At 36.0% G+C, this 14,379-nt stretch overlaps 2 protein-coding genes across 2 annotated transcripts; both read right to left on the bottom strand.

The window, feature by feature from the left end:
* Positions 1-2,160: 2,160 nt before the first annotated feature.
* LOC141689599 (putative membrane-associated kinase regulator 6) lies at positions 2,161-3,279 on the bottom strand. Its single transcript, XM_074493944.1, has one exon. The coding sequence runs from the start codon at positions 2,983-2,985 to the stop codon at positions 2,326-2,328; it is 660 nt and encodes a 219-aa protein (XP_074350045.1). The 5' UTR covers positions 2,986-3,279; the 3' UTR covers positions 2,161-2,325.
* A 1,587-nt stretch (positions 3,280-4,866) lies between these two features.
* On the bottom strand, positions 4,867-13,665 carry LOC141689598 (uncharacterized). The gene is made up of 4 exons (XM_074493943.1): positions 13,278-13,665; positions 12,683-12,832; positions 7,538-7,603; positions 4,867-5,750 (listed from the first exon to the last, which is right to left on the bottom strand). Exons 1-4 carry the CDS (start codon positions 13,425-13,427, stop codon positions 5,082-5,084), a joined length of 1,035 nt encoding a protein of 344 aa, XP_074350044.1. The 5' UTR covers positions 13,428-13,665; the 3' UTR covers positions 4,867-5,081.
* Positions 13,666-14,379: the final 714 nt, after the last annotated feature.

The raw sequence follows: 14,379 nt of genomic DNA, 5'->3' as shown, positions 1-14,379 counted from the left end.
GTCAGCTGAATTTGTTGTTAGATGAAGTGGCTATGGGCTATGGGCGCAGACACATTAGTTGTTAACACATTAATTGAAAGTTTACCAAACAAATTGTTAAATAAGTTCAAACATAATTGTTTTACCGACCGATTCAACAGGGGGTATTCATCTCTTTATGCGAGAGTCGAGAGCGGTTCAACGATTACCACTCCCCTTTTTATGCTAGAAATCAAAAATTCAAATTTTATGAATGATTGATGGTGCTCACCATGTATAGTGAATGATAGTTATGATAGTTGGAAGAGAATTGCATTTTGCACCCTTAAATTTGACTAAAAATTAATTTTATATACTTTTTTTAGAAATTATAGTTTGCATTCCCTTCTTTGAAACCTGATTCATGTTGCATCGTTTTTGTCAAATTTTGTCAATTTTTTAAACCAAATTTTTGTCTTTAATAACATATATAATCTATTTATGAAGAGAAAAGACGAGATATATTGTAGAAGACAACAATTAAGACTAAAAATTTAGGCAAAAATGATGCATGTTGAATCGAATTTCAAAGTAGAGGGATGCGAACTGCAATTTCTAAAAATAAATATACAAAATTAATTTTTTAAGGGGTGCAAAATGCAATTCTGTCTAGTTTGAAACATGAAATATAATTTGGAAATATAATATTATTTTGTTAAGCTTTTGCATGTTGCACTAGGAAGTGAATTTTGCAAGAACTGATGTGAATGTGATAGTACATTGTAAGAAGGAAAAAGTGGGAAGGTGAATAATGAGAGAGCATGATTTAACGGACAAGGGATAAGGGATATCCCATACTGTTCGAAAATAGCAGGGATTGGGGAGATCACATGGTGGTCCTGTAGCAGGGGGATGTTTTCAATTTGACGTGATGAGATATATATAGCCTTCTATTACATGCAACCCCTTCAGCCTTTAACTTATACTATCTATTCATTTCATTCGTTATCTTTTGTCCCCCTCTTTTTCTGTAAATTAATACGCCTTTTTAAGCTTCTCATGTCTCTTAACACAACATGATTACTACTATACTATACTACAGGACCAACAAAACCTAGATTAGGGATCCAACACCCCTGTCTTAATAGATTAACACTACTAGCTAGCTTCACTACGCTCTACAGTTTACAGCTATGCACATTATTACTGAACAAGATTTGAGTGTACTAATCACAGCTTACCTGGAATTTTATGCTCATGTTTATTGATGTTTTTCTTAGGTCAAACTATCCTCGGTGATTGTATAGTAAGTGTGACGACACACCACTGTTTTCAAATTTATACCGCATTCAATTCACACGTGTTCGCGTAAATTGAATCGAGCCGAGTCGAGTGAATTGTTAAGTGAAATTGATAATATAAATCTCAAAAACTAATATAATGAGTTAAGAAACTCAGGTTTTTCAATATAGAAGTTGACTTGTCAAACCAAAATAGTGGAGTTGTATTCAAAATTATATGGAAGGGTGGAACTAAACTATTTTTGTTTGAAGCTGTATTCGTTGAGTACGAGTCTGAGTTTAAATTTTTACCAAATCGCATTCAGACATGTACGACTCGGATTACGATCGTAGCTAAAATTTAAGAACAATCCTCTCGCCGGCTGATTAACATGGTTTGGTGGTCCTTTATCACAACTTCAGTTGTCTCAAACTCGTCCATCAAACAACTTGTTTCAAACTCACTTCTGATTCCATTTGCCAAAAGCCGGTAAATTTTGTTTGTTTCCACACAAAAGCAGATGGTAAAAGATTTCATACATTGCTTGGACTAAATGTAAGCTAATCTTTCTACACTTAACAGAAACTTTCAATCATAAAGTAAATTGAACTCTTGAAACATGAAAAAAGTTGTCTTTTGGCTGGTTCATTCAGTAGTTTCTTCAATCAGTGCTCAAATATAATTGAGACAATTGGAAACTAAACATACTTGATCAGAACAAACAAAAGCAACAGTAAAAGTACCCCTGTGTTTCAGTTTCACAAACATTACTTAAAAGCTATAAATAATCATGCAGATCCTCATGATTATCTATCAATTTTACTGGCATGCATGATTGGCAAGCTAGATGCTGGATATGATATCTGATGCTGCCAATTCAGAACCAGAAAGTTGAACATAAATAAACTAATTTCCACAAGCTTTTAAAAGATTATATATTAAAACAACCAACTTTCGTCAAGGTGAGAGTAGATAGATTTTCCTTAAAAAATTTGAAACAGACAAGAAAAACAAAACAACTTGAAACACACAGATTCCAATTTGTGACCACTTCTATATCTCCTCAACAACAAGAAATACTCTAACCTACATACCAACTGTTCTTTTGCAATGGAGTACAGCTTCATGAATGGAACTCTCGGAGTCACAGGACATCCGCCAATTATCAGCTGAGTAAGCTACACTTACTCGTGGAGATGTTGAAGCTGAACAGTCCCAATTTCTTTCTCCATGCATCCTTGAAGAAAAAATTCCAACTCTAGAGCCTGATCTTCGTCCTCTCACTCTTTGGCAAAGTGGCCTAAGAAAATCCATGTACTTCTGAAATATTTTCTTTGTTAACTTCCGGCACTTCCTCAGTGATGAACAACGAATTCTGTTACCTGAATTAAACTTTTCTGGGGAAAACGAAGGACATGGTAAAGTTTTAGCTGAATCAGAACCATGATCATATGCATCTGCCTTTAACTGTCTGACAAAAAAAGGCATTAGCAGACCATTAGAAATCATCTCATCAGCATGAACAAGAGTTGTGGGAGCCTGTGATATAGGAAAATTAAATTCCTGAGAAACTCTAATGAACCTATTTGAGGAAGACAAATTTGGGTCTATCTCAATGAATAAAGTTTCATCATATATATCAAGTGAAGCCCGGAAAGAATGTCCCGGGCTATCCAAAGATGGCTTCAAGTTTGCTAACCAACTATATGAAAAGCTCTCAATAGACAGAGTTTGAGATGTTTCCATGATGTCAGTATATTCTATTCAAAGATTTGAGGAGAGGGTGCAAGAGTTTCTCTAGTTTAGATGTAAAGAAGGGTGGGTAATAGGAATAAGAGAATGCATTCCTCTAAGAGCATATTTCTCTTATTTATATACAAATAGATCTGGGAATCTATCTACATTTGCATTGCTATCCTCCCTAGCAATCATGTATGTGGTTGCATGAATACAGACAACAATAATAAACAATTGCCAATAAAAGAAAAAGCTAAACAGAAAGAGAAATGTGAACCCCACAAACCCTCTCATGTATTGTTACATCTTCAGTTTAACTCAGTATCCTTCTCATACCTGTAAAAAAAATACCCAATAGAAGTAGTGTTTCTTTGTACTTCATGAAACAACATTATAACAAAAGTTTGATACAATCCAAGCTACTTTTAAAATATAAAAAAAGGTTGATAATTAGAATTTAGTCCTGTGCTTTCATACCTTTTTTTGGCCTTGGAATTTTAAGCAATAGGTGCAAAAATGCAGCATTCACCAGCATGGAGAAGGTACGAGACAAATATAATATGGGCAAGGGGAAGAACTTTACGCAGCTTGAAATAATTCAACCCTGTATAGGTGTTCATATTCAATGAGCAATTATCACGTGCACTGTTTTTTTAGTTCCTCGCATGGCCAATTTGAATGCCAGAAGATGAAGAATTCAAGATAACCTAACACTCATAAAACGGTATATTCAGTTTCTACTCACATATCTTATTTTCACTCCATGTACAACTAATGACAGGTACAATTGGTATAAGAGAACGCGGATGGACATTAGCATCACAACCTTCATATAAAACTATCAATGACAAGCACAATTAGTAAAAGTCGAGAAGTCTGAAATCTAACAAAAAAATATCAGTCTTTGCTTGGTAAGGAAACTTCAGGCATTTGCATCCACGAACTATCTTAGTGGTGGCAAGCTGAACTCTATTCACGTTAAATCTCAAACAAAGTTATCTCATTTTCATTCTGAAGTATAAATTATCTTTTATCTGCAGAACAATCTAAAGAAACGAAAGTAGAAGACATTGGTCCCATTGTTGTCGGAGAAAGATACGGACATCAGCATAGGTTCCAGGAGCAAACACCAAAACAGGAAAATGACTAGCAACCAAATGGTCCTCCCCAATGTCCCCTCAAAGACTTAAACAAATGTAAAGTATTCAAAAATTCATTTCAAACAGAAAATTATTCTATTGAGGAATAACTAACTAGGTTGCAGAGAGAATATTTTCTACTGTGCAGTAACTTTTAGGGGTGTAATCAACATGTTTTCTAATGTGCAATAACTCATTAGCTTGTACACAGAATGTATAGATTGTGCAACAACTTATTAGGTCATGCAGAAAGTTGCAAGATAATAACACAGGTTTAACGGAATAAGCAAGATAATAACACAGATTTAACAGAATGATAAAAAATTTGAAGAAAAGAATAAATATAACAAACTAAGAATTACAAAGATAATTGTATACAATATATTAACTAATCACAGGTAACGTGAACATTTACACAATGATTTTAGTTTTACATTAGCAACGGCAGAACCACGCGATAATTAAGTGTAACTTAACTGGAACGTTAAAGACCGGCTTTATATGGCACTAAAGTGTCAGTTCTAACACGCCATAAACCCTAAGACTTTGCCCAGAGGATACCCTCTCTTGTGGGGGGTGACAAGCCTGACTAGAGGTAAATGAGTATTAAATTGTTGTGATTGACGATACCAAAAAACAAAAAAGAAAAAAAACCATATGCACCGCAAACAGCCTGAAATATCATTGGCACTAACAGGCCTCAATATTAAATGAAATTTACTTAGTGCTGCTAACCTGATTTAGACTATAATAGCCAAAAAAATGTAAGACCTTGACAACCGAGAGTTCTAAAAATTTAGTAGATACTCGAGTCAAATATTTCCTAACATAAACTGCAAAAAGAAATATGGGCCACACATCAGCCACTGTGATTTCCTACAGATGCACTATATCTCTATATAAAATGGTTGAAGGACTAGAATAACAGAAATTGATACTATATTAATTATAAAATACATCACAATGTTACTTCATCAAATCTATAAATACAAAGGCATTCCAAAGACTATGCAAAAGCATAGATGTTAATAGATTCCGCGATCTTGCAAAAACTGCACCGAGTACCACCCCAAGGAATACAAGTGGTAGCATTCTTTGCACACTAAAATGTGCCAAGGCAAAAGCCACCGAACTGACTAAGATTGAGCACCATACAGGCATGTACTTGGTCAATGAAGGGAGAAGAAAGCCACGAAAAACAATCTCCTCCCAGACGGGGGCACAGACTGAGACTACTGCGAAGTAAAGGACCATCGCCACTGGATCCCGAGCAAAAATTGATTGCTCGACGTTAGATACAGTGACCGGCGTAGAAGGAAGCATCGGCAACAAACTTAAGTTGACCTGCGAGAGCCGATTGACTAGGGGGAACATCAAGCAGCCCAAGCCTACTTCAAACAACCACTTTCCTCGTAGACTAAATCGAAACCAGTCTGACGGAAGCGGACAAAAGCGTGCCAGGCAGTGGCGGAGGATCGCAATACCAGCAACACCTTCAACTAAATCCGTCAGGAAACTGTATAATGCTTGACCTCTGTATGTTAGGGAGTCCTTTCTGAAACCTGATGTATGAGCTAGAAATGGAATTACCCACGAGCCAACCAACCAGAAAGTGGTAACCCAGAGGAACATTACCTGCAACATCAGAGATGTAATTTCTATTCTTAAAAGTTTCTTGCTTTCCCTTCACTTTAGTCTCAAGAAAATATCTGGCTTTATTTAGATAAAAATATACAAAACAAAATACACTCTAAAATGGACTTATAAAATAACTTTATACACAAAATAAACCTAGAGGAGGGGAATGAGCAGCTAGCAATTATTTGGCCAATTTTGGCTGGTTTCAACCTAATATAATCCCCTAACCCTAACCAGCCAAGGTCGGGCTTCGATTCTATTTAATATATGTAGGTTTTTCTCTGATATATGGGTTTGTATTTATGATCTTGAGGTAATTACTCAGAGCCTCCTCCAAATCTCCCACCCTTGAGGATGTTCTGCCTGTTTGAAACTGCCAACACTCTGTTCTGGGCTTGAACATGCCACATTCTTCCCCAACAGGATTCAAACCTTGGGCCTCCCATAAAAGGGCTAGAGGGAAATACCACTCGGTCCTTGACCCCTTGGTGAATCGGCCATCTTGAAGTACATTCATAATACTGCAATCTTTAGTTCACTTTCTGTAACAGGAACCTAGAAGGAAATTTCTCAGCTACCATTACAGTTTAATTCATAAATATAGGCTGTCCCAGGACCCAGGTTTATATTAAATTGTTCATGTGTTCACGTAGGGTGTGCTTAGGTTCCTAAAAGACCAAAATTTCATATCATGTCAAATATCAAAAACTTGTTTAATGTGACTAAACATGCTACTTAAACATATTTATAATTCGAAGAATCAAATAGGAACTAATATAGATGCATTAAATGTAAAGGCTGTGACCCCAGTAATTGGTATCTTAGTTGATGTTAGAGCAGATACTGTCAGGTGCATATATAATGTGGTAATGGATATAAATATGTCCAGAATTAGTAGGATCAAGCCTATAAATGAAAGCGCTTCATACACTACTGCTACATCTGCATATAATATAAAATAATCCAAATAGACAATTGATCCCCCAAGTCACAGGTGTGGACATGTCGCCATAAAGGGTTACTTAACCTTGTGCTCCATTTCATATATCCCCTATGCCTACTTTCTGCAAGTTAAAGGGAAACAAAATTTATGAAAACCAAAGGCTTCTATCCAAAAGGTATCAACATATAATTTTCAGCAATTGCTGTCCAAACATGCCCAAACTAGATCTCATAATTGTATTAGAACACGATTCAGACTGATACAAACCAAAAAATTTGCATTTGAGCTTTTTTTAAACGTGAAAGAATAATCTATGAAAAGTTTAGATATAAAATTTATCGATCTATTCCCTGTCATGCATGAGAAAGTAACTTAACCTTTTCATTTAGTAGGTGATTTAGATCACTAGGATCCCCAGCTCATTTAGTTACTTCATCGGGGAGGCTCAGATTACAATAAAACCTAAAACAACTATAAACAAGAATTTTTTTTACAAATTTTCTTGTTTTTAAACGCTAGATAACTTACGTCAATTTAAGGTATTAAAACTTAAAAAGTTCAAAATAACTGAACCTACTACAAAATATTGGGGGGGATAAAAAATAGCTTTATTTTTCCCTTTTTGTTTCTATTCGCATATGCACGGACTCTAGTCCTAAAGACCAGAAAACTCAAAATGGAATGCTAGAACTATATACTAAATGTCACAATTACTAATCAGCAAACACTTTCAAGCAGTTCTAAGTTATAACTGCTATCTCATTCCCGTCAGTTACACGTCAACATTAGATGTCCTCAATTTATTTAAATTTTCATAATCGAGCCCCAAAATATCCATTACCTGCACAATGGTTTTTGCTGTCCATGGCACAGTCCAAGGCTCTGCCGAAAACACTGCCTCTGTTAACTGAAAAAATAACACTGAGATTAAATTTCTGGAACAATCACTATGGATTAGACCCCATGATGGATTCCAGAACAAGATAGTATACAGAAAATGGCCGATTTTATTGATATAAACTTCATAACCAAAATTGTAGTCTTAATTTAAAATGAAAAGGATACACTAGGATCTAAATTAATAGCATATTGTCAGATGCATGGCACGTATAATTTCTCAGTACATGTGTTAGAACCATACTTGTCAAGGCGTAAAGACGAACATAGACGATAGTGAACCGCCTGGAAGCCTAGGAGGTAAGGCGCCCGCTTAGGCGTCCATTAGGCGATTACCGCCTAGGCGTCCATTAGGCGATTACCGCCTAGGCGTCCATTAGGCGTTCTACTAAATATAGGCATATATATTAGATATTATGTACATAAATTTTGATTGGTTTTCATAATAATTACATTAATGCAAAGATTAGTTTATTTAATTGAAACAAATAGATTTTATAAACTTTTGTTTGTTTAATTTTGAGACTTTTGCTATAAGTATGATGATTCAATACTCAACTGTACAAATTTATACATTTAACTACTTAAAGACGAAAATCGGCAAAGTCAAGTCACATTAAAAAAACACACACTTTACATATAGTTGAACGCCTAGCTATGTACGCCTATGCACCGCCGCCTAACTCGCCTAGGCATCGCCTAAGTACCGCCTAATAGGGGTGAACGAAACCGGACCGACCCGCAAAACCCAAACCAACCCAACCCTTTTTCGAGCCGAATAACCCGACCCATTTCAAACCGAAAATTGAACGGGTCAATTTTTAAAAAACCCGATTAAGTTGGGTTGGGTCAGGGTTTTGCAAATTTTAACCCTAACCCAACCCAACCCAATTGTATTAAATACAACCCTAACCATCAGGTATCAGCCCAACCCATGTACTAATACTGTCAGTCCAGCCCATTAAATATTTAACCTAGGTTTTACACTCGAGTCCTCGACTAGTCCCTCACTCTTTCCACTTTAACAAAATAACAGAGCCGGGTAGCGGACTTACTCTATCTTCTCTCTGTCTCAGCTCTAATATTTGTAAGTAAACCTTTGTCTTTATAATTTCTTGCTTTAGATTATAACTTTCTTCAGTTTCATTTTATTTCATGTATCATCCTTTATATGTGTAGATTTCTTGTATGACTTATATGATGTTTAGATTTTATTTATATGATATTTAAATTTCTTGTATGACTTGATTATTTCTTGTATCATTTTATTGTTTGTGTCTAAGATATGTGTTCTAAGAAGTAAGTTCTGGCTTTTACATTGTTTATGTAACTCGATTACGGTTTTGATTCAGATATCAGGAACCAGGCTATGGAAAACTACTTCCCAAATACCACTACCATCACAAATTCCCCAATTACTGATCCCAACACTGATTCAACAGCCCCAACCCCAATCACTAACCCAACATCCCCAAATATTGACCAACCAGCCGCAAACAATGAACCAATAATTATCCAAGATGATGTTGCTCCTAGCGAACTTAAGTCGCCTAAAAAAGAAGTTGATGATGAAGTACGCATTTCCAAGAAAAAGCCTACTCGAACCTCGGATATATGGGATCATTTTACTAAAATTATAGGTGGAGATCCGGCTGACCCTAGGTGCACTTGTAATTACTGTGGTGCAGACTACGCGTGTCATAGTAGACGAGTTGGAACGAGTAGCCTATGGGGTCATTTGAAAAAATGCAAGAAGAATCCTTATAGAGTAGCTGATAAAAGGCAGAAGGTGTTAAGCTTTCATAAAACAGCTGATGGTGGGTCGAACTTGTTGGCAATGACATTTAATAAAATTCGATGTCGCAACGCCTTGGCAAAGTTTGTGGTGAAAGATGAACAGGCGTTCAGAGTTGTCGAGGGTGAAGGTTTCAAGGAACTCATTAATGAGTTACAACCTAAGTTTGTTGTCCCAAGTCGAATTACTGTTGCGCGGGACGTTTGCCACTTATTTTCTAAGGAGAGAGCTAAACTAAAGGCGGAGTTGACATCTCCTGGTCAGAAAATCTGCTTAACAACTGATTGTTGGACAGCCCGAACTCAGATTTCTTATATGTGCATTACCGCACATTACATTGATGCCAACTGGAGTTTACAGAAAAGGATTATCAACTTCTGTCAAGTTGCAAATCATAAAGGTGATACGATTGGTAAATTGATCGAGTCTTGTTTGCTTGAGTGGGGGATTGAAAAGGTGTTTACAGTTACCATGGACAATGCATCAGCCAATGATGTCGCTGCTGGTTTTGTAAGAAGGAGGGTAAATGCGTGGCAAGGGTCCGTACTTGGTGGCGAGTATCTCCATGTCAGATGTGGTGCACATATTGTTAATTTGATCGTGCATGATGGATTAACTAAACTACATGATTCTATTACTGCTATTCGCAATTCTGTACGGTATATTCGATCATCACCAGCAAGGTTATTAAAGTTTAAAGCTTGTGTGGAGAAGGAAAGGATTGAGTACAAAGGGGGACTGATTTTAGATGTGGTTACAAGGTGGAACAGCACATACATGATGCTTGACGTGGCGCTGAAATTCGAGAGAGCATTTGCAAGGTATGAAGAGGAAGATGAAAAATTTGTAAGTTTTTTTATGGAAAAAGAAAATGGTAAAAAGAGGATTGGACCTCCGACCTCTAATGATTGGGAATGTGCTTCTATCTTTGTGAAGTTCTTAACTACTTTCTACGAAGTCACCTTAAAGTTTAGTGGGACATTGCAAGTAACATCCAATAATTTTTATCATGAAATATGTGAAATCCACGCCCAATTGACTGAATTGGCCGATGCAAATGATCCGCTTTTATCACGCATGGCTGTTAGCATGAAGGAGAAGTACGATAAGTACTGGGGAAATGCAGAAAACATTAATCCGCTTTTTTGACTACCAAATAAATTAACTCTTCTGCACCTTTTTTAGGTATAAATTATATGTAATAAACTATCTTAGAAATTTGCACTTTCAGTAGGCTCGATTTGTTCCACCTCAATGTCCACTTTTGTCTTTTGTTTTTGGATGTGGCGTTTTGATTTATTATAGAAATTATGCTAGGCAAGTTAAGGTTTAGTCTTCCCTACAGTAACTTGGTTTTCTGAAGATTCCAAATCCTCAGACATGATTTATTATAGAAATTATGCTAGGCAAGTTCTCTGACTAACAAAAAATTGATTTTCTGAAGATTCCAAATCCTTAGACATGATTTCACATTTTAATATCCAACAGGATGCTGGAACTGATTCTCTGCCAAAGTCTAGTGCACCGAAAGAAACTCGTAGGAGGCGATTGTTAGAAAATTATATGCAGCAACAGCAGCTGGATACGGCTGAGAGTAAAACTGATGTAGATAAATATTTAACTGAAGAACCTATCAATCCAATGACGTCCTCGTTTGATATATTACTTTGGTGGAAAGATAATGCGAACAGGTATAAAATTTTATCTTTGATTGCTAGAGACGTTCTTGTTGTTCCGGTATCAACTGTGGCATCTGAATCTGCCTTTAGTACAAGTGGTCGAATATTGGACCCTTTTCGAAGTTCTTTGAGTCCAAAGATGTTGGAAGTGCTAGTGTGCACGCAGAGTTGGTTGAAGGGGCGTCATGATGGGATAAAATCTAAAGATTTTTTAGATGATATTCATTCTTACGCGTTTCTGGAAGAAGGTAAACATATTTAATAAATCTGATTTAACATGATCTTTTTTCCTTTGCTTATGTATTTTATTTTTTCAATTTACAGGTAACATGGACAAGGGAAAAGACCCTGCTACATCAAATGACACAATCAAGGCAACCATTAACATTATTGATGAATGAAACTATGTTATAATGTTGCTTAGAACTATGAAACTGTTGTTGCCTGTTAATGCTATTAGAAATTTGAACTAGTTTTTGTTGTAAGAACTTATTGATGTAATATTCTGCCATGGCATGGAACATGGATGATGGATTTGTGGATTGTCACTGTTTTATTTAATATTCTGTTGAACTTATGTTATATTGACTTGATAAGATTTATTGTACTTCTGTTTTGAATTTAAATTTTGACAGGATAATAAACCCAACCAACCCGACCCTACCCGACCCAACCCGACATATAAATAATAGGGTTAATAGGGTCGGGTTTGACAAATATTTTCGAGATAATGGGTTGATTTTTTTACAAACCGACTATATTGGGTTGGGTCATTTTTTATCTAAAACCCGACCGACCCAACCCGTGTTCACCCCTACCGCCTAACTCGCCTAGGCGCCGCCTAATTTACGTAACCTATTAAAATCAAGATGGTAGGGACGCCTTTTCTTTTTTTACCGCCTTTCCGCCTAGGCGACGTCTTAACAACTATGGTTAGAACAAGTTCACAATCTCTATCTAGACGTGAATGCCTCACACCCTGATTATTTATATAGAACACCGTAATAATAAATAAATAACCACAAGATGTTCCTCTTCTCAAAGTCTTGTGGCCTTCAATTTTGTCACGGATGAGTGCCGGGTTTCTCCTTATTGAAACTGTCATTCCCCAGATATTGTCTTTCTTATTATTAACTACTTTGTTTTATCCATAGAACCTAAATTATTTCTGCATTGGATGATAAGTTTATCTTATCTATCATATTCTACGCAGTTTTTTCCCGTCTTCAGGTTTTATCTGTATACTGTATTGATGCATTTTATTTTCAATGCCTTTTTAGAATGACCTGTTGCTTTGTTGTCATGGAGGAATTACTCCGACTTTAGGCAACTAGTTCTTTCATTCGCCCTTTCCTTTATCGTGGGAAGAAATTGTTACTTGGGTGAGTAGATCACAGTTCCATCGTGATACATCTTTTGCAAGAAATTCCGGTTCTTAAATTTCAAATCTTTACTATCATAGACTTTAAAACAAACTCAAAGGTATTGGTAAGCAAGTATCTTCGAATTGACTTCCTTGTATTGTGATACAATTCAAGTATTTAGGCATAAAGAAAGACAACATACCTATTTAACAACATAAAATTTAACCTAACACGACACAACAAAGGCATACCTTTTTAAGTTTAGATAACCAATTATCCTTCACAACATTCGATTGATTGGTACCAGGCCTCACTGATTCTTCCGGCAATTTGCTCTCAACCGAATCAAAGTCAGGATCTGAAGAAGACTCCTCTTTCCGAAAACACGAAATTTTCCATCTCTGCACATCCATCGAGAATCAAACACAAAACATCTATCACTAAACAATACCATCACTTAGAAAAACTTACACACTAGACATTCATATAATTTTCAAATATTTAGAAATGCTAGTAGCAAAATCTCTCGCACTACAATTTTTTTCTAAAGTATCAAATGTCTCCGTAAACAACCTAATGTCAGAACTTCAAAACAACCTAATAGTGCTAATAACAGTAATCATTAACGAATTACTTGAATTTCGCGAAGCTGGAGCTAAGAAATCGAACAATTGGAACAGTAATCAATTCGAGACTTTTATCCATATATACAATACATAACAATTAACAAAATTAGGCGAAACGAAATATTAAACTAAACTAATTAATTAACTTAAATTAACTAATTCGAGCTCAATTAACGAAATGAAATGAATACAAATAATATAATAAATTGGCAAAACTCACATGAGAAGAAGATTTGGAAGGGAAATGAAGAAGCTTGGGATTAATCGAACCGATCGAAAGCGAAGGTTTACGCAATCTAGATACGCGCGATGGAGATGATACAAGTGGCGGAGGGCGAAGAGAGAGAGAAAGAGGAGGAGAAATTGACATAGCAGCGGCGGCGATGATAGTAGCACCACCGTATAGTTGTGTGTTGCTGCTGCATCAGATTACATAGACTGATCTTCTTATCATCGTTTCTGCTCTGTATATATATGTAAACGTGTGTGTATGTTCAGGGGAGGTTGTAAGTAATTGCCGGGCAGAAATAGATAAACAGAGAGACAGCAGCCAGTGGTTGTTGACGTAAACGTTGCTCTCCAGCAGCCTGTTTTTAATTTTAAGTCACAGACTCACAGCTTAACTGCCCCCTTCTTTTTTTACCGTTGTCCCCATTCATTCATGCAGTAAGTTATTTTTTTTTACCCGCCCTCTCTCCCTCTTTTTAACCTGGGTAGGTGAGACTGGGGGTAAATAAGTCCAAACTTTGGTGATGTACTCGGAGGGATAGTAAAATTTTCCGAATCCACCCGAACGGTTTTTACCAAACCCGATTTAGGGTTCAATTACGATTTTGATTTTTATTTTCAAAAATTGACTGAATTTGGTTGTTGGGAAAGTCATCCTTACTTTCATCGGTTTTCTTTGAGCGTTTTGAATAGGATCGAAGCGCAGAACTCTTCCGGCTAACTTAGTGCGTAAGTTGACGACATAAACCACTTGACCTAGAGTCACGTTTATTTGTATATATTTAATATCAAGTATTGAGATACACCGTGTTTTCTTATATTGGGTGTTTCACCCCGTATTTAGGCTCGGTTTGACAAATCTAGTAAGGTGACTTATTGACTTATAAGTCCGCAATAGTTTATTGAAGAGTGTTTGTCGACCCTACTTATAAATTGAATTTATAACTTATAAGCTGATAAGTTGAATGTTAATAACGACGTACTTTTTCTCGACTTATTTTTTATTTTTCATTTTTTAATCAATTTTAGTTTTGAAATATATTTTTTAAATGTTAATTTAACTTAAAATATAAGAATAAAGATAATTATATCTA

The sequence above is a fragment of the Apium graveolens genome, chromosome 10 (assembly GCF_009905375.1).
Source record: "Apium graveolens cultivar Ventura chromosome 10, ASM990537v1, whole genome shotgun sequence".
In the NCBI taxonomy this organism is placed as follows: Eukaryota; Viridiplantae; Streptophyta; class Magnoliopsida; order Apiales; family Apiaceae; genus Apium; species Apium graveolens.
The sequence above is the reverse complement of the archived record's forward strand: the minus strand, read 5'-3'. Positions and strand labels throughout refer to the sequence as shown.